Raw genomic sequence first — 20559 nt, 5'->3', positions numbered from 1 at the left:
TAAGATTTTAATCTAATTTTATGCAATAGTATACACGATGGAGAGAGCAAATAAAAATATATAGAGGGTTCTATCTATATTGTAGAACTAATATTCTTCAGTTGCTCACACTGGGGCATCAAGTAGATTTATTTATAATTCCCGTTAGAATAGGATCCTTTCTGAACGTGTTTGACCTACGACAACACACATTTATAAGTGCTTAAACTTTAAAACTAGAAAGTAGCAGAATCAAGAACTGAACTCAGGATTTCAGATCCCAAAGCCCTTTTATCAAGTGTCTTTCTTCACAGAGCCTCAGGCCTCTAAGGGCCTGTGACTCCAGGAGGATGCAGCCAACACAGCTTTGTGACAGAGACTGGCTGTTCCAGTCTCCACCATACTGATTTGGAGCAAATCAAATCTTATTTTCCTCTGGTGTCCACAATCCTTCTGAGATGATATATCCTTGGTTTTGAGGTTACCTGCTCTCGTTTTTGAAGGTTATACAATGGGAAGGAGCTCACATATTTTAGTCTAAGTCTCCCCCTGTGAGCCCCGCAATAAACAACCGATACATAAAATGCACACCCTGAGGGGACTGAACTTAATAAAAAAAATTCTTCTTTATTAAAAGCCTACTACATAGCCAGGCTCTGAACCAGGCTCTTTACATATGCTAACAATTAATCCTCTGAACAAGCCACTTAAGTAGGTATTATTAACCCCATTTTATAGACAAACTGAGGCTCAGACAAGTTAGTGACTTTACAAGACCCCACTACAAGTAAGCAGGGAAGGAAAAAACCCTTGATTTCTCTGACTCCCAAGCTCGTGCTCTTGACCACTATAATGCTCTTATGAACATGAAGAATCCTGTGATAGTGTCAATGACTACTGCACTTTTTAGGTCCAGGCTCCTGCAAAGAGCTATCAGGAGATCTTACAAAATTATTTGACAATACATCCCAGCTGACCCTGTCTTTAGCTGAATGATTGGCCAAAACATCCTTCTGATCATTTCAGGACATTTTATTCCATTTTACAGCCTCAAGTGTAGGGAAAGAGAGTGGAGTCTCTCCCCTATAGACTGGAGACCCCCTGGCCTATTTATGAGTTCTCTATGTTGGGTTTTCCTGAGGCCCAGACACCTCAACCTAATCATTTAATTTCCTGCCACCCCAGGGATGACCACCCCACACTGAGTGCAGGTAAGGCGAGCCTGTCATCCCAAGAATCAGCATCTGGACATGTAAAGCCCAGCCTTTCAGAGCAGGGCATGGACTGCTCCACCTCGCCAAGCAGAAGCAAGACATTGGCTGAACTGTTGTGTCCTCCCTGTGTGTCCACAAACACGTGCTCGTTAGTGCCACTCTCCATTACCTGTATTTTTAAAATAGCATTCCAGTGCTCGCTTCAGCAGCATATATACTAAAATAGCATTTCATTATGTGAACTAAGATATCACAAAATATGTATTATCTAGTAATATCCACTTATTTATTTACTCTGTTGTCTGTCTTCCCTCTGTAAGACGAAAGCTCCATGATGGAATGTCTTAGTCACCACTGTATCTCCAGCACCTAGACCAGTATCTGGCCTATAGCAGGCACTAAACAAATATTTGAAGAATGGGACAAAAATTAATATTGTATGATAATAATAATGATCATTAACACTTTATATGCTGAACACTGTTTTTAATCCTTAATATACATTGGTCCATCAAATCCTCACAAGAACCCTAGTTTAAAGATGAAGAAATGGAGGCACAGGGAGGGTAAGTGATTTGCCCAAGGTCACAGCTGGTAAAGCCAGGATTTGAATCCTGGCAATCTTGATCAAAAGTCCCACTAGGCTAAATGGTCCTTATTAATATTAATAACCACTAGGCTAAATGCCTCTTTTTAGTCCCCACCTTTTAAGAGGTGAGTAATAGATACAGGGAGACAGAACATGGGCTTTGGAAACAAACAGAGTAGGCTTGGAATTCCAAGTCTGACATTTCCTAGCCATGTGACCTTGTGTAAGTTATGTAAGCTACATGGTGCTCTTTCTTCAAAATGGGAATAAAAATACCTGCTTCCTAGAATTGTTGCGAGGTTTAATGAGATAACCTAAGTAAAGTTCTTTTGCAAAGTCTGACACGTACACAATAAAGGGCTGCCATTATTGTGATATATCATTGTTAACTGTGTGGTACAGAGAGCAAGTGACAAAGGAATCTAGAGGAAAGAAGAATTACTGAGGAATCACAGGTGAGTCACGGTGCTCAGGAAAAGTTTCACGTAAACAGACATACTCAAGACCTTCAACTTAAAAGTCACAGACTGTGGTTGGTAAGCAACAGGAGTGTCAAAACCAGTCTTCTTGATAAGGGGGCTTTGGGTCCGACACATCTCTCATAGGCTAGAGGTTAACAGCACACCTGGTAAGAACCCATTTATGGACAATCTAACAGACATCCAACTATATCACTCAGTTAACAATTAATTACTGAGCACCTACTGAGCCAGGAAGAGAGATAAACCCAGTCCTGACTGTTGAGGTGGTGGTAAAACAGACAAATCAACAATTGATTATACCATGTGGAAGACCAATGATGGAAGGATGCCACAGTGCTAACAGAGGAGCTCTAACCCTGCATCACTCAGACAAACTTTCCTGGGTGAGAAGTCGCCTCCGATTTGTCTCATGAAGTCAGGTAAAGAAAAGCAGAAGTATGTTTTGAGACCCAGGGATCGTTTGGGCATAAGTACAGAAGAGCATGGCGCAGTTCCACAGTGGAGAATGAACGGAAGGCAGAGAGCTGCAGGATGGGAAGCTGGAAAGGAGGGCAGGGGCCAGGCCATGGAGGGTCTTCTGGGCCTGGTGAAGGTGGCAGGGCTTGGTCCTGAGCCATTAATCTAAAGTAGCCATCTCTGCGATCGCATCTCAACTCTGTGCCGGTAGCAATACACTGGTTCCCCGTGAAATGCGAACAAAACAGCACTGAGAAACAGAAAGAATACATTATTTTTTTAGGCTCCCTGCCGAATTTTCTTTGGGGCCCTATTTTCTTCCTGAATAGATCACAGGCATTTTTAGCACTAGTGTAGTTTATCACCACCTCATGAGACTGTTCCCCCTTTGTGCGCTAAAGTCATTTTAAACTCAACTCTGTTCAGCAAAGGTTACTCTCCCTTCCCCAGCACAGTACTCGAACAACTTGGTAAATATTTGCTGAATTGGGCTGCATTCATTGAGTGACAACTATATAAGGTAACACTGTACCACTGGGCAAGGCTGGGTTCCAGGGGGAGGAGGGGATAAGAAGATGACTGTCACAGCACCCTCAATAAACTTGAACTTCTAACGATGCAAATGAGGCATGCATGACCATAACATGCACGCAAAAGCAGACTGCAGGGTGTTGCGTTCTTTCAGTGGTGGCCTATTCACATGGTGGGAGTCCGAATCCTACTCTCACAGCACTTTCACCAGATACTCAGTTCTTTGAGGGCAGTGGGCTATGTCTCCTTTACTAAGGCCTCAGAGACCACCAAATGGTAAGTGCTTAGTAAATATTTATCAAATGGATCTATTTAATCCTCACAACAACGCTGAGAGGGATAAATATTTTGCAGATGCGGAAACTGAGGCTCAAAGAGGTAATGTGACTTGCTTGAGGTTATAAGGTTAGTAAGTGGTATAGTAAAATTAACAACAACAATTATTTTGTTATTTTAAATTCTAAGGAAGGCTACCCTTCAATTATCATTCTCCAAATGTCTCTGTCACAGGATTCTCTTTTTATACTAAAATGGAAAAAGTTCTCTCTGCCTGAATGAAACTTGAAGTTTATAATTTGAGTTCTTGAACTCCAGTTGGCTTTCCTTGCTGCCATTCTAGGAATTCCAAAAGGCACTGAATGGCTCTAGGACAGATGGATCTGCCACTTTGCAGGTAAAGACGCTCTTTACCACAAAGCTTCCCCAGTATTGTCCCATTCTCTCCCCAGTCACCAGGTAAGAATTAATCCAATTTCAATTCAGCTTAATAAATCTTTACTGAATACCTACTATTTTCCAGGCACTTTTCTCAGTACTTCCAAAAATAAAATACTTAGTATGAGAGTCTTTATGCCTGTCCTCTTATGATTAAATCACATTTTACTTACTTTCATGCACAGAAAAATCTCAAGGGCAGGTAGTAAACCCTCAAGGGTAAAGACCAATTGACCCACCTATCTTTGTAGAGAAGTACACTGCTAATACATAGCAGGCATCTTAATACATCTTCATGGAACTTTAAAATCTTGCTCTGGAAGTAGACCTGGGTTCAAATCGAATCCTTGCCCAATCAATTATTGGCTATATAACTTTAATTTACTTTCCAAAACCTCAGTTAGCTCATCCATAAAACAGGAAAATTAACATTTACCTTTTAAGGTTGTTCTAAGGATTAAAAGGGATGCTGTCTGACAGTGCCTGACTCATAGTAAGAGCTCAACAAATGAAAGCTTATTTCATTATTTCTAGTCTCACATCTAGGTCACCTCCACTACTTATTACTGTCATCATTATCATTACTTTGCAGGTTCAGCTAAAATAGCTCGACAAAGGAATGAGATTTGCTAGTTAATAAATATTGTAATTAATAGAAAGCCCCAACATATATCATGCAGACATTAACTTTCAAAGATTTAGAATACAATGTTCCACATTAAATCTAAAATAATCAGAAGTCATCCTTTCTTTAATAATTTGGAAAATACTAGAGAACTTGCATTGCATAGCTCTGAAAAAAGTTGACTGGTTTTTTTCCCTTTGGATAATTCAGAGATCATTATCATCTAGAACAGTGTTTTACTAACCATGATCCAACAAAGTAAAAAAAATTAAGTAGTATATTGAACACAGCAACTTCATATCACAACTCAGAACATAGGTAACTGAAAGAAAAGTTTCATGAAATAATGCCCTTACTAAGTACCAGCCACTGAAATTTTCATTTCTATTTCATTTGTTGTTTTAATTTTTAAAAATTCTGGTCAAGACTCAGTAAAACAATTTTAGGCAAACTAGAACTTAGTAATTTAACTAATATTGTTATCCTGTCTGTTCAAGTGTATTAAGGACATAGCTTAACTAATCCTCCCATCAAGCTATGAAGTTGTATTAATTCTATTTTACATATTAAGAAACTGAAACACAGAAAGGTCAGGTGACTTGGACTAAATAGACTCCCACAAATTGATGACAGATCCAAGATTCACAAGTTTTCTAACTCTGCAATTCAGACTCTTTAAAAATATTATGATAATTCAACAAACATTTATTGTACCTATCACGTGCCCAACATTGAAATAAGAGAGCATTTGACGTGATCTCCACCCTCCAGGGCTCCCAGACTACCAGAGGAGACAAGCATGCCTCGGCACATGCACTTGGAAGTCTGAAGCGGGTACTTTTCTATTCTGGAGGAAATCAGTTTATTCCAAAACCACCACCATCCGCTCTCTGGCCACACATCCCACAAAATGAGCACTGGTACCTGTTGATGAGAGAATGCAGCAAACTCCTCTAATGGCACATTTCTTTATGATCTGAAATAAAGTTGATATTTCCCCTCCTACTGCTCTTTGGCATTGTAACCCTAAAAGCAATTCTCAGCGTGACTGTACCAATGAGTAGTATCATCATAACGTCACACCGTGACCAGAAGAGTGCTTTAACGCCGATTCCCTCTAAATAACCAATATCCATTTTAGAAGCATCTTTATGGTGACTTCAACCTCTAAGAAATCATGATTAAATAAAGACAGGTCTTGACCCTGCTAAACCATCAGGAAACTCTAGTTTTCTGATCTAAGACATTGCATAGCTACCAATTAAAGTCAAAACCAAGTCAAAACACCCGAACCACCTTAAACCATAGCTTTTACCCATCTCTCTAGCTTCACCTTTACACATCCTATGGTGCACTCATACCAGACTACTTATTCTTTAAGTAATTTCCCACCTCTGTGCTTTTACTCATACTCTTCCCTCCACACGGAATCCCCTTTGTCCTAATTCTTCTGCCTATCCATCTTTCCTGGCTCCACTCCAATGGCATTTCCTCCAACAACAGTGAATGTCTCCCTCTTGTGCACATTGTACCTCCTCTGCTGAGACAATTTTCACATTCTGTCATGTCCTTACCCACTATATTAGAGTATGTTTAAAATACTGTGACATTCCAGGAGGCACCTAGAGTCTGGTTTATATGCAATAGACACACAATTGTGTTTGCTGATTCCACACTGAAAAACTTGATCTGAAAAAGGAATCGCTCCCCCTCGCTCCCCGAGAAGTAAACTTTGGCCAAGCTGGATGTATTCCCAAACACTCTGGATCTAGGACTGCTGATATTGCTAACTATGTAACCTAAGGCAGGCGGCCGAGCTTTATTTTCTATAAAAAGGGGTTAACAGTCCCCGCCCTAACTACATTAAAGAGATTAAGCGGCCATCACAGGGTCAAAATTATGCAATGTTAAGTGAATATGAGAAATGATCTCCATAGTCACAGATCCATTACAGCAAAACTGTGCTGAGAACAGCTGACGTTCTAGAAATGCAAACTTGCTCCTCTATTCTTGAACAACTGATAGTTCAGGAGCAGTACTGTTAAGATTATACCAACTGCAAGTCCGTGTCTCCAAAGTTCACCTGTTCAAGAGTTCTTATTAAAGCTCTTCTAAGCTAGAAGTCTTTTTTTATCTTCTTGCAGATAACCTTAAGCCAGAGGTATAAAGCAAGAAGGAACTGAGATTCAAATATGGGCTTAAATATGGGTCACTTTTAAATAATGCAAACCCTTATCTGGCAAGGAGATCCTAAGAATATCTACCTGCTACTTCCCTGTCCATTCACCTGCTCAAATCACTCACCCAATCATCTCTTTTTGGTCTTTCATGAATAGGTATGAGATTTCCCTAGGATAAAATATGTGAAAAGGTCTTCTACCTTCTCAAATTTAAGCCCCTTTCTTCCACAGATATATTTCTGCCCATATAAACACAGTCTAAAAATCAACTGAATTCTTCCAGAGAGCTTGCATACCACATACAAGGCTGCTTACAAAATCCTTTGATGAATCTTGCTGAAGCCTTGAAACAGATACATGTGGAAAGAGAAAAAGTTCAACTGTCTGTCTGTTTCACAGTAAAGGGTCTTTTTCATAAAAACACAGGACCTGCAAAATGGCACCTGGGGGATCAGATCAATTTATAATCCCTTCCCCTAGTTTTAAGTATTAAATTGAAGGAAAGAAAATTGCTCCCTTCACATCCTTCCTATGATCATATGAAGTGGAATTCAAAATCCACGACACTAAAACAGTAGTCTAATGTTATGTTTTCAGTTTAATTCTTGAATCCTCGGAAGGGACTACTTGTGTTATTTCTTCATGCTCACTGGTGACAGCAACAGGTCCCAATTTAAAACAGTTTGTGAATTTATTATGTGCCTATTTATTCCCCCTTCAGAACCTTGGGAAAGGTATAAACTAAATTAGGCTTGGCCTAACACCAGTCCTGACACCACCCATACCCCTTCCCATGTGTGTGTGATCAACAACTATGTCAAGGCCTTTGGGGTGATTTTCCTCCTTTCTCTTTTCTTCCTTTAAATGGGAGGCTAATAAATTGAGGGCCAGCATTCCGCTCCCATCTCCCACACCTCTCAGTCAATCCAATCACTTCTAGAGCTGTTTATACTGCCAAAGCCATCTATCATCTTGCCTCACCAAGCAGGAGAAGAAAAACTGATGGCAAGTTAGAAAAACCTCATTAAGCCGGTTTCTACCTCAACCTCTTCCCCACTCCTTGAGAAACAGAATTTCAGAATTCAGCCTACTGGGGAAAAGAGGGATAGAGGGAAAAAAAGCTGATGTGGTGAAGGGGAAAAATAGGTCCAAAGTAAGTTGGTTTCGGTGCCAAAGTCAAATAACTCACTCACTCACCCTATCTATCTATCTTAGACAACAAAGATGAGACCATATCAATTAACCTTAACTTCTTTTTATTTTCTTTCTGGATGAGTTATGAAGTTCCTAACAGACTCTATCAAGAAATGGGAAAACAGCATCAATTAATTTTATGTTCACCCTTTTTCTAATGACTAAATCCCGAGTTAATTCGAACTCCAAAGGAGATCATGGATGTACCTTGCAAAAACATAGGAGAATATAGAAAACTTAATAAAGTCACACAATTCCAGGGAAGAACTGAGGGCTTGTCTATGTTTAAAAACCACTGTGTGTCAAACACAACCCCCATCCCCATGAGTTCTGGGGAGAGGATGGAGACCGTGAGGGTAGCATGCAATGTCACTTCTCCCCAGGACATCTGGCACGGAGGATAGAATGACTACAGACTGAAAGAGAGTGAATGTCCTCTAGGCACCTTTAATTTTCAACTCCTGTATGTGACTGGTGCCTTCAAATACTGTTTCTCATCTGATCTTCACAGAACCCCTGTGAGTCAGGCATTATCATTCCCATCTTAAAGATGAGGTAACTGAGGCTCAGAAAGCTCAAGTACCTCATCCGAGATCACCCTATTACTATTCGGAAAAGTCAGGATTCTAACCCAAGTTCACCTGACTCAAGTCCTTTGCACGTCCTGGTTTCTTAAGACAAAGAGCAATCTTTCCAGAGGCTTGCCCGTACAGGCGCCCTGTGAAGGTCCTCCGAGCCCAAGGCAGGCTTGTGGTTCCCTGGCCTCTGCTAACAAGAACATGGGAATAGTGGTATCTAGTTAGAAACAAATCTAATTTTTCTACACGTGCACCAGTTGACGTAATATGTTTTTAGTCCCATCTGTACACTGGCCCTCTGGTTTCTAATCACAATAACCAGGTTGGTTTCGGGTCTGGAAACTTTTCTACCACAGAGACAATTAAAATATAATCAAGCTAGAAAGTTATCCTTCCCCAAAGCCACCTAAAACAGAGCAACTCCAAAATAAAACCAATTTACATATTTTAGCCCAAATTAAAAAGTAAAAGCTAAGGATTCCCTTTTAATATCCTGAATAATAAATGAATATTTATGTAAAGCTTCCTTTGGGGAACAGTTACTATAGGACAACTTTCCCAATACTATTCATAAATATCACTTTTGTTTTAGTGTAACAGTAAGAATGTGGACTTGTGGGAATTGTACTGTCTGTACCCAGTGCATCAACATAGATAATTAATATTGAAGACATGTACAATATCCAGAATTTTAGATGTGTGGTTGGCTGTATTACAAAAAGTAACATAAGAAAAGATGAGTCAAATCTGGTCAAAATCACAAATTACAGGGACTTAGTCGGTTACTCCATTTTAAGTGAGCACTTTCCTAATGAAAGTTTCATTAGTAAAGATTGCAAGTTCTCAGGCTTTCCACTACAGACTTTTAAATAGCACTTAGAGCTAAAGTTTATCATTAAAGCTGTATTTACTACTGTTGTATCTTCAAAGGGGGCACTAGAAGAAAAAGTTCAACTCAGTTATTTTTCATATACAAATTAGAAAGCAAAACTCTAAAGGGTTTAGACTGGCAGCTTAGGAAAACACAGGTGACTTGAGAAGCCATTACTGATACTTCCCAGGGCACATCGGGGGTCATGGCTGTCTATCTATACCACACACGTATAAACACTGCACACAGTATCTAGGTATGTATGACAAAGTAACTCTCCACTAGCAAATGTCAAGTTTGCACAGGGGTTATATCAACTGTACTTCTATACAGCTAAAAAAAGTTTGCACAGGGGTATGCCAAGGAGGTCACTATCTTCTCAAATTGTCACTGGAGAGTAACATGGGAAAAGTTATTCTAAGAGTCATCTCTGTCAGAAGCAAGGCATTCTTATTTCTGTAAAATTAACAGGTTACCTAGCCAAGCTCCATGGGCAGCTGACGGCGGATAGACAAGTTCTTTCCAACTGTCCAAACTTTACCTTTTCCTAAGAGTGAAATCTGGATACATGGAACCTTATAGACAAAAATGCCCAGAATAGCTTTTATTTCTATCTTTTAGAGTCATGCATAGACTCTTATAAATACAAAAGAAAAAACACTAATGTACTTGAATGCTTCAACAGATCTTTTCCCATAATTTGACATAAACCTCATTGAATGACGTCCAACCTTAAAATCCCTCACCCAATTTTATCCCTACAGAGATTTAGCCTCTAATATATCTTTTGATTAGTGTCAGAAGAAATGGTGACTTTGAGTTCCGTGTTTCAAAGAAATGCACATAGTAAGTCTTCAACAAATATTTCTTCATCCAACAACAAATGATAGCCATCCTCCACTATGAACACAGTTGGCAAAATAACGTCAAGGGCTAGTTGTTCCAAGAAAGTAGACAATAGAAGGTTTAACTGACTCAGAATGAGCAGGAGTAGATTCAATGCCACAAAGTGCAAAACAAGAGGAAACCTCCACGCTGTGGTGTGTTTTTCAGAATTCGCCATCTTGACTGGAATTGTTTCTCTGCTTCCTCATATCCTGCAAAAAGAACTAAACCTCTTATAGAAAAAATACTTATGAATTACTACATTTTTATAGCTTCAAAATGAATAATTAAGAAGTGAACTTTGATTTTAAATGTTATTTTCAAACCCAGAGTCCAAGGAAAGTTATTTTCAGGAGAGACCTATGACTTGTAATTTTTGTCCATTAAAAAAAAAATCACATATGCTATTTTTGTGTTTTACTTTTGTGGTTAAAAATAAGGCTTTCCAAGAACAACAAAAAACAAAAATTCAAGTACAACAATTACACTGACCTTATTTCTTCAACATTTCACTGCTTTTTCAACCAAAATTTATTTAAGAATTCCTTTATGGCATTCAGCATTTCTTGATCCTTGTACAGGGGGATCCACATTGGGGGGAAAATATTTCTGGTGTTTGATACAATGAAGATGTGAATAACGTTCTTCGCCAAAGCAAAAATGGTCAGTGCTAAAATGGTCTGGCAAAAGGTGAAAATCTCAGGAGTTGGGAGAGGGCACGGGGAGAGACAGAGATAAAGAGACGGGGAGGGGAGAGAGAAAGAGAAAGAGAGAGAGAGAGAGAAAGCCAGCAGCCTATTAGGAGCACTGACCCTGCATAAGTTATTTCTTAATGAATGTACAAGGAACAGCATAAATATTACCACTAAGCAGAGTGGATGTGAACATCCAAAGCAAGCTAGCTGGCTGATTGCTTTCTCATTTTTTGTTCTTTTGTAACAATTTCATTTCCAAAGTGCTTGATTTCTATGGCTGATGCTCCAAAGCTATTGTGAGCACACTGCCTGAATGCTTAATGAACTAAACAACAAAATGGCTCATCTTTGGTGCCCCCAGCTAGCATCCCAAACTGGATATAATTAAAGGTGTGAACAAGCAAGCAAAGAAGTAATGAACCTGCAAAGTCAAGGTTCTGAGAAATTATTGGGCAACCTACACTGCACCAGTTCAGATTTATCACTCATTATCTCTTACACCGGCAAGGTGCAGGTCCACATGTTGGTACCCCTCTCCACTCTTGTCCTCCAGCTTTCTTTCTTCTTTCCACTTCTAGATGGCTAACTTATGACAATTACTGCTAGTGACAACGCCCACCCACCCACAGATCACCTTTCTTTGTACACTTAAAAAGCTGCTGACCTATAAAAAGCCCTCTACCCTTAAAACACAGAGATTTAAAAAATACAAGGATGTTCCTAAAACACACACTCACAAAATGAAGTACGAGAAGCTAACACAGCCACGCTACCTCCTCCTTGTTTTTACCACTGGCTAAAGATTAGGTGCAAATGCTCCCAAAGAAAACAAAATTCTCATTTCACATATACATATATTTTAATTTGAACCCAACCCCTTGATTGACAGGGTAGCTTCTAGTTCACAAATATTGTTATGGATTTACACATTTATGGTTTCTCAAGTGGCAACTAAAGAAGGGTGTTTGGTCTAATGGTCTGTGGGGTCTAGATATATCTTTTTCATGAATTTTTGTATTTTTCTAATAAAGGAACTTGGAATTTGTGAGGAGGAGAAGCCACTTCTTAGGGGAAAACAGCCCAGTTTGGTTTTCTTTCCATTTTTAGATGCGCATATACTTGCAAGTATGTATACACATTTGGTAATACCAAAAGAGGAAAACCTAAGACAGGTGCAGGATTCCAGAAACACAAATGCTTACAATGATACACACACACACACACAGACACACACACACACAGTCCCTCTCTCTCACATACATGTATCTATCAAAAGGATAGGAGATGGATAGTGGGCAATAAAAGGTTGACTTCACTTTCAAAAGGGGAATTGGCCAGCTCTGTACAACACGGCCCATCTGCTGGAAAATAGTAAGATAAAAGCTTGAGACTGTTTATGTCCCCTCATACCCCCCAAATTCCCAATGACATTGGGAAAAAATACTGCATTGCAGCATTTGCCAGTGCATACTCATGTGTCTAGCATCCGCTGGCCAACTCACCAACAAATGTACATATTAAGTGTCCAGGCATATAAATTAAGTGCCTGGTGGCCACAGATCATCGAAACTGATGAAGAAATTTGTCAAGGCCAAAGGACTTCTGTCTATGTACAATGTGACCTCTATCAAGACCGCCATTCCTTACTTGCGGTACACACTGATAATTTGTTTCAGCCTTTTTTTAATTAAAATAAGGCATTAAGAAGCCAAGGGCTAACTGAAGCAGCATATCAACATATCTCCTCATGGACGGAGTAGTTTTTGGTCTACATATAGGAGGAGAATCCACCCACAATAAGGAAATAAGAGCAAAGGGAAGAAATCAAACCAAAGAAAAGAACTTGCCCTGAGGAAACCCTTTTCATTGTCAGTGGTAACTCTTATTTGAGTAAAACACCTTGATTCACTTACAAATTCTTTTAGAGATATTAAACACACACACACAAAGCACCATTCATGCAGTGATTTCCAGATTTAAAGTTTCAAATAGATTATCCCCAATAGAAATGCTAAGTTTAAAATATGTGAAGTCTAACATGTCTCAAACCCTATTTCAAGAGTTTTAACACTAAAGCGTGTAGCTCATTTTCTTTCTCTTTCTTTAAAAAAAAATTCTATTGTTATTACCTCACAACAATCTGGACGTCCTCTTATAACAAAATCCTTGAATATGCAAAGGACCAAGGAAGGGCTATAGGGAGAGAAAAAAGTTTTAAGGCTTTGGAAAACTATCAAACAGAAGCAAGCTCATCTATACCTGGCCAGGAGGATGACTTGAATGAATGGCAGTTAGGAATGAATGGAACTGAGATCACAAATGATGGTTAAGTTGCTTGTTAGTTTTTTTAAACGGGATATTAAAATTGTCCTACAAAGAAATTTTTCAGCTATTTCCCCACCTATGTTCATTCAAAATTTTAAATATTAAATGATTTAACTATTATATTTCAATGAGATACAAGAATATTCTGATCATTAAAACTGTGATGTAGCCAGGTGTTTTTCGCAGAAATATTTCCCATCAGATTTTCATTTCTTAATAAATGCACACTCAGCCTTGTGCTTCCGTAAAGAAACACCTCCACATGCAGGTAGTAGGTATTAATATTTTTAAGACAAAGAAGCGAGAAAGGTCAGCAGTAGAACCACGTGTCTTTTTTACAACCCAAGCCAAGGTGACAGTTCCTACAGAAACGATTTTCCCCTTAACTAAAATATGCAGAAAAATTCTCAGAAAAAAATAAATTTGAGATAATCAGAAAACTATTCTAATTTTTAATAACAACATATGTTTACACACTCAAGATATGAGAGTAAGAGGTTCAAGGGTATGACAAAAAATATAAGTTTATTTTTTTTAATACTTCAATAGTCAAAACAAATTTTTAAAATCCCCCGATAAGAAGACAAAACAAAAAGAAGCATCTGCAAGGAAGAAAGAATGGGAGGGGTGCAGAGGTTTGCAATGGAGAGAGTAAAAATTAAGAGCACTTTCAATAAAGCCAATTATATTTCCTAACCTTTCAGCATATTCCAGTGTCTTTTAATCTCTCATTCTGGGGCTTAAAATTATCACGTACTTAATTTGTCTCTCCAGAAGAAACCGTAATAGATCATCGTTTCAGTTGTTTCTATGCTACCTTCTATTCACCTAAGTAATATACCTTTCAGTCCTTCTGGTACCCACCATCATGAGAAAAAGAGACTACTAGTAAAGCACACTTTGAGAGAGAAAAAGCAAGAGATGCCTGTCACCCAGTGCACACATGGGTCCCAGACGTTCAGAGACGCTGGAAGAAAAATCAGCTTTTCACTCAGTTTATGCCAAGACCAGGACCAAATGCTGAATGGAAGGCAGTGGTTGCAAGGGTGCAGCCTGACGGATCTTGTGGCTGGAGGCACAGAGAGGGAGGCGAAGCAGAAGACTGGAACAGAGCTTTCCATTTATTATTTTAAAAAGTAATTTCTACCGGGGTATAAAATGAGAGATACAATGAACTCCCCGGAACTGTAGTATCAATATCTGATTTAGGAAAAACACCAATACCACCTAGCACAAGATCATTGCTTAGGGTAAATGTATTCTACCTACATTTCTCCTATGGATATTTGCTGGAAATTTCTAAGAAATCATTTGCAGAACATATCAGCTGTGGGAGTTCACTATTATGCTTCCGTCAACTTCATTCAATATAATTTACATTTTTTTCAAATGGCCTCACAGGATTCCTTGCGATTTTTGCAGCACAATTTCACAGCAGGGAAAAGGAGAAAGAGAGAGAGGGAGAGAGAGAAAAAAAAGCAAGATTCCCTACCTCCCTTCCCCCTCTCCTTCTCTCTCTGTTTTTTAAACCAAAAAAAAAAAAAACACACACACACAACAGGGGAGACAGAACAGATGCTTAAAAATAGATTTCTAAAAATCACTGTAAACCAGAGTTAGAAATGTAATTAACACCTATTTATAAAGAATAATTAAAGTTGGGCCGGCCACAAAGAACAGCAAAGATAATCAAGGTCCTGTCCCCCCAACCCCCCCCCCCCCTTTTTTACACTGTTTGCAGTGTGTTCTCATGATAGCCACCTGCTCCCTACCCGGCTTTTCCTCTGTTCGTTTCCCCGGCAACCTTTCATTGGGTTTTCCTCCCAGCTATCGCTTTCAGTTGGGCTGCTCGGTCTAATCTTATTTGTTTTACACCCATCAAAACAAGCAGCCAGACAAAGGCAATCCGCTAAGAATGGGAAAAAGACCACAGCTTTGTTATAACATCTATGCAGAGCGAAAAGTCCTCCCCAGGCTTTTCTAGCAAAAAATAAGTGAGATGGATATGAATTTACAGCCTCCCCCCATACCAAGCTTTGAAACCCTGTGAAAGCTATGGCTAGTGAAATTCAAAGTCAAAGTGGGCACTCGTGGCATCTGATCGTGCCATTTTGTGCCATATCTTCAGGGTCAACATCAGGCAACAGGAGCGGCACTCAAGGAGTTTCCCTGCTTCTTTTTTTTTTTCCAGAAAAAGATGATGCTAAAAATAGATTTACTACTTTGGCAGAAAGGTTTTCTACTTCCCCTTCTACATCCAAAAGTCCTGTTCCACAATTGCATCTGCTAGTACTGAACCTCACCTCCTCCACCCCTCATTCCCAGCCTTCCCCATCACTCCGAGTAGGAGACTGAAAAAAGAAATGTGCCTTTAACTTTAACAGTCGTGCAATTCCGTTGAAAGCTCACAGAGGCGGTGGACACGCCAGCCAACAGCGATGGTGACACTGTGATTGTCAAAAAAGACACCAACCTTGCTTGGCTAAAATGTGTGTTCGATAAAAGAGGCAGTGTGTGTGCCTTGTGTGCGTGCAGTGCCATTATACTTGGAGATGGATTCTGGTTTTCAGAAAAGAGAGACACTAATAAACACACACATACACACACACGCGATCTGCACAGTGATTTACAATGCACAGTCCACCATCCTTATGCGCGCGCACGAACACACACACACACACACACACACACACACACACACACACACGGCTGGAACCTCCAAGCTGTCTTCCTCTTTTCACTTACCATCTTCAAGCCATTCCACTCCATCTGTGATCAGAAGAAGATGGACCCTCACACAGTGTGTCAAAAGCGGAAAGGAACGTTATGTAAAAGCTGACATTCCTTCTTACAGAGCTGCTGCCCAGAGAAGGAAGCAACAACTCAACACGCCAGGCACCGCTACACATACAAGCCGCCTCCTCTTTTTTATGAGGTCATGACAGGAAACTCTTTGAAATACAAGATGCAGCATTTACTGAAGCCCAAATAAATCACTCTCTTTGCCGTTTTGAATGCGCAGCCCCCCGAAACACAACTGCCCATGTCAACGTTCAGTATTCAGGAGCTGCCTCTCAAGGTTTAAATTTCCAGCACGGAAATGGAGAGATTCCTAAGCCCGCGGCAGCCACCTCGAGCCCCACAAAACCGAGGAGGCACATAGACAAACCCCCTCTCCCTTACAAAAAGAAAATCCTTCTTTTGCCATTATGGTCTCAGGTAATATAACCTATTTCAACAAACCAGCAATTATTTCAGCCCACCTCCCCTTCCCCACCCCCACCTTTATGTTGAAGGGAAAATTGACAATGACCTGTTAAAAATGACAATCTATTTCCCAACTGCTTTTCAATAAAAGGACCTACCCGCACTCTCTACACAAAAGAGATAGTAAATGTAGGAACCAAACAGCAGCAGAGAACTGAAGTCTTGTGCAAGCATAAGACTGGTCAAGGTGGATATGCTTTTCTCCCCTCCAGCGGCACAAACAACAGATTATAAATCTAGTCATACCTACCATAACCATTCTTATTGGCAAATATTGGGTCTCGCAGAGCTTCGACTCTTCTGTTAAAATTTGCAAAGATTTCAGAATATATTTTTAAAATGACTACTATTGTTATATATTTTTAAAGATCCACAAAACACAGTGTGGATGACTGTAAAGTAAATCAATTATTTTGGGGGGGTAGGGGGAGAGAAAGAAAAATAAAAGAAATAAAAGGAGCAGTGAGCTGAAACCCCTGATTCTAGGATGTAGATAAGAACAACTGAACAGAGCCTTGCTGAAATTGGCTCGAAGCTTCCCCTTTTTACATCCATTTATGGGACCATCTGTCAGCTGAAGCCAGGATCTGATTGGCTGGGGAAACGAAGGGAGGCGTTGCAACATCAGGTGCTATTTAAATTAGCTACTGCCAGATTGACGATGTTAATGATTTGGTGACCTCTACAACAACAGAGACCAGATTTCTGAACTGCTTCTTGTGTCTGGTAATTAAGGCCAGGCTGAAGCAACACAGCCATACTTGTATATTTACCTTTTCCTTCCTCCCAGCTCAAAAGTACTGTAACAACTGCAGGTCACTGGCGGCTTGCAAACCTTAACAGTGGGAGTGTTCTCCCTTTCCCCTGTCCTGAGGGCTGTATCACCCCACCCCTCTGACTGAGCGCTTTTCCCTCATAGAATGTTTTCAACCACCTTATCTTTTTCGACAGTTGCTTTCTAGCAAAATGCATATTTAATGACCTGCCTCTGGGCTTAAAGATACAACAAAAGCACTTTAATGTGCTAATATATCTACATTTTAACTTTATTATTCCCCAATATTGCTGATTTTTAGTGAGCCATGCTCCTTCTGCAGCTAATATGGCCAGCGTTTCAAAAGAAAGCAAGTTTGAGATCAGGCTTGCTCTGTTAACTAGGTTCATACAAGTTTGCTTCAGAAAACTACTTCCTAATAAACAAAAAAGAAAAAAAGCTGTGGGGGAGAAGGGGGGCAGCTGTCAGCCTCTACCTTTCTGCCTTCTGCCTGAGCTTTTCAAAACAGAGGATGATGAATGATTTATTTAAATGAATTTATTTCTCAACTTGGATAGGAGCATGATCTGAATTTTTAAAAATCCACTAAAATACATTCTCTCTTTGCTTTCTCTACTGCTTCAGAGAAAGGTAAAACACACTTTTGACAACAGCCTCATTTCATAACCGGTACAGGGTGCTCATCTTGCTTAACTGAACACGTGATTTTGCTTCTCTCCTTCCAAGGATGTCTTTTTCCTTTGGCCTCTTAAAAGACTTGCAAAGAGACATTTAGCAAGTGTGTGGTGATGTATACAGTTTGTCTGCCCATTTTATACATTTCATAACCGCTATGCTACCAAGCCTTCAGTAGTATAGTTTTTTGTTCTAGTTTGGGTTTTGAAGTGGCTTATCTGAGGAGTTTGTGTTTTACTTTAACCCCAAAGGCTAATTTATCGTGATTTATCTAATTCATAATTTAGTCAATTTGTTCCTCAATAAATACACAGAGGTAACACATATTACTAAAGACATAATTTATCATAATTTTTCATCTTTGGCTGGAGTCGACAGCGGGATGGGATTGGGCCAAGTGGAAATATAGGCCGAAAATCATGCTATGCTCTAGGCTTCAAAGTCCAAGAATAAATGGGTCTGTGAAAAATTATTATAAAAGAAAACAACCTTTACATTAGAAAATTAAAGCTATTTTCTCCAAGCTACTATTTCATGAACACACATACAAATATACATATATATACACACTTTAAAAATACAGATACACCATAAAACAGTATCTGTTGGGTATACAACATGAGTTATTAGACTTGAATATAAATAAATTCAGCTATTAGAAATGAAAGTACATTAAATAGAAAAGTAGAAATGTTAAAACTATGATCCCATCAAGTGGAACACTACTGAATTAAGTAAACTTTTAAAATAATTTCTTGAACAAATGTATTAAGAGTCCTACAAGTCACAATAGTACTACAGTATCCCTTGAACTGTGTATGAAGGACAAATTCACAGGTTAAGTGCTCTAAAGAGCTCAACATACGTACACAGGGCAGGTACAGGTGCCCCAAATCAACAACAGAAACTCTGAGTACGATCTCACCAATATCAAAATATTGTGAAAAGTAAACATGAACACAATGCTGACTAACACACAAATAAAAACAGCTCATTGGGAACACAAATATTTACTGTGTCTTTCTCTGGAGGTTTTAAAAGTCGGAATTTCTTAAAAACCCTTTCTTCCACCCATACTAATCTCAGCACACTTAGTGAGCCATAAATTAACATTAGGGATATCAAAAGGTATTCTGGCCAGTTTTCCAAAATAGTAACTGTATATTACAGTATAAACAATTAGCTGGTTTTGCTAGGCTAAAAATCCATGCAGTTTGTATATTGATCACTTTTCCAAAAACCTCCACTCCAAAGCCTTTCAACGGGATCCTCAAACAAATGCACAAATGTCCTCGGAGGCCTTTTCTCTAAAGACAAAGGCAGAATCCTATTGTTGGGAAAAGTCAACCTTATTATTGCGTTTCCAGTAGTACCATTCATCTTTCAGAGTGAGGGGCTGACCGCTACATCAGTGGTGTGACATTTGTAAAGCAACAGATTCTTAACATATTATCTCAAGAATCAGGCAGGCGAGTCTCCCAGTCATGCATGATATTTTTTTTTCCGCCACAATCCTCCACCACCACAGAAAGAAACTTGTCTCACTCAAGCAGCTAAGGCAACCTAAAAATGATATCCCAGAGCTGTGGGGCTGCCAGTGCCGCTGTATCCTTCTTACCATAAATGAGCAGTTTCTTGACTCATTAAAAACAATTTCCCTTAAAAGAAGTAATCTCATATCAGTCAGCCCCTCGCCACCATGCACACATCCCAAAGGTTGCAGATATCTCAGCATCAGTCGCCGGCAGCCAGCTTTCCCACACAGAGTCCAGATGGACTGTACCAGAAGCCAATTCAGCGTTAATAACTACCTACTCCGCGCAGTGGAGAAGCCTTACGTGGCACAATGGGCTAGGAAACAGCAGCCGGCTGAAACTGCAAATAAAAAAAGACAACCAAATTCTCCAAAAGCACTGAAAGGAAGGAACACAAATGGAAGCGTGAATGCTATTTCCTTGACTTCAGTGAGAAGAAAAAGAAAGAAAGAAAGAAAGAAAGAAAGAAAGAAAGAAAGAAAGAGAGAAAGAAAGAAAGAAAGAAAGAAAGAAAGAAATAGAATCCTTCATAAACACAGGAAAAAAATGAAGGGGGAGGGAAACAGATGCTGCCCAGAAAAAAGTGACAAAATATTACCTCATTATTTAACAAAGCAGCATTAAGCGTCCTGCTGATTTCAAACATCTTGCCACAGATTTTGTTTTAAGAGAAACAGATAGAATCCTTTGCAAATCACTCCGTCTGCAAAGGGTTCTTCAATTTTCTTGCGTGCCACGGAACAGTCAATATATTATTTCCCTAGAGTTCGCACATTAAAACCTCTAGTCAGTGAGCTGAATTTTCCCCTTATCTCACACACAGTAGACGCCTGTTATATGTACTGCTCTCTTTGCAAGAGCAGCCTGCCCCAAACATGGCTGGTGTTTCAACTACTCTTTAAAGTAACAGTTCACTGTATAACCACCAGGTGGGTAGAGTGCACAGATTCAAATGAACCATCTTAAAAGACTTTTTTTTTCCCCTTGGA

General features: G+C 39.5%; 1 protein-coding gene across 2 annotated transcripts in view; it reads right to left on the bottom strand.

The window, feature by feature from the left end:
- Positions 1-19770, bottom strand: part of ELAVL4 (ELAV like RNA binding protein 4) — an 87154-nt gene extending 67384 nt beyond the window's left edge. Inside the window, exon 1 of one of the 2 annotated variants that reach the window (XM_065893397.1) lies at positions 19654-19770. In XM_065893397.1, coding sequence (XP_065749469.1) covers positions 19654-19770 — 117 coding nt within the window. Of the gene's footprint in view, positions 1-16835; positions 17110-19653 lie in introns of those variants that run through there. The other variant, XM_065893405.1, reaches the window with a different exon arrangement.
- Between the last annotated feature and the right edge of the window lie 789 nt (positions 19771-20559).

The sequence above is a fragment of the Phocoena phocoena genome, chromosome 1 (genome assembly GCF_963924675.1).
Source record: "Phocoena phocoena chromosome 1, mPhoPho1.1, whole genome shotgun sequence".
NCBI lineage: Eukaryota > Metazoa > Chordata > Mammalia > Artiodactyla > Phocoenidae > Phocoena > Phocoena phocoena.
Note: the sequence above shows the minus strand (reverse complement) of the source record. Positions and strands in the feature narration are given on the sequence as shown.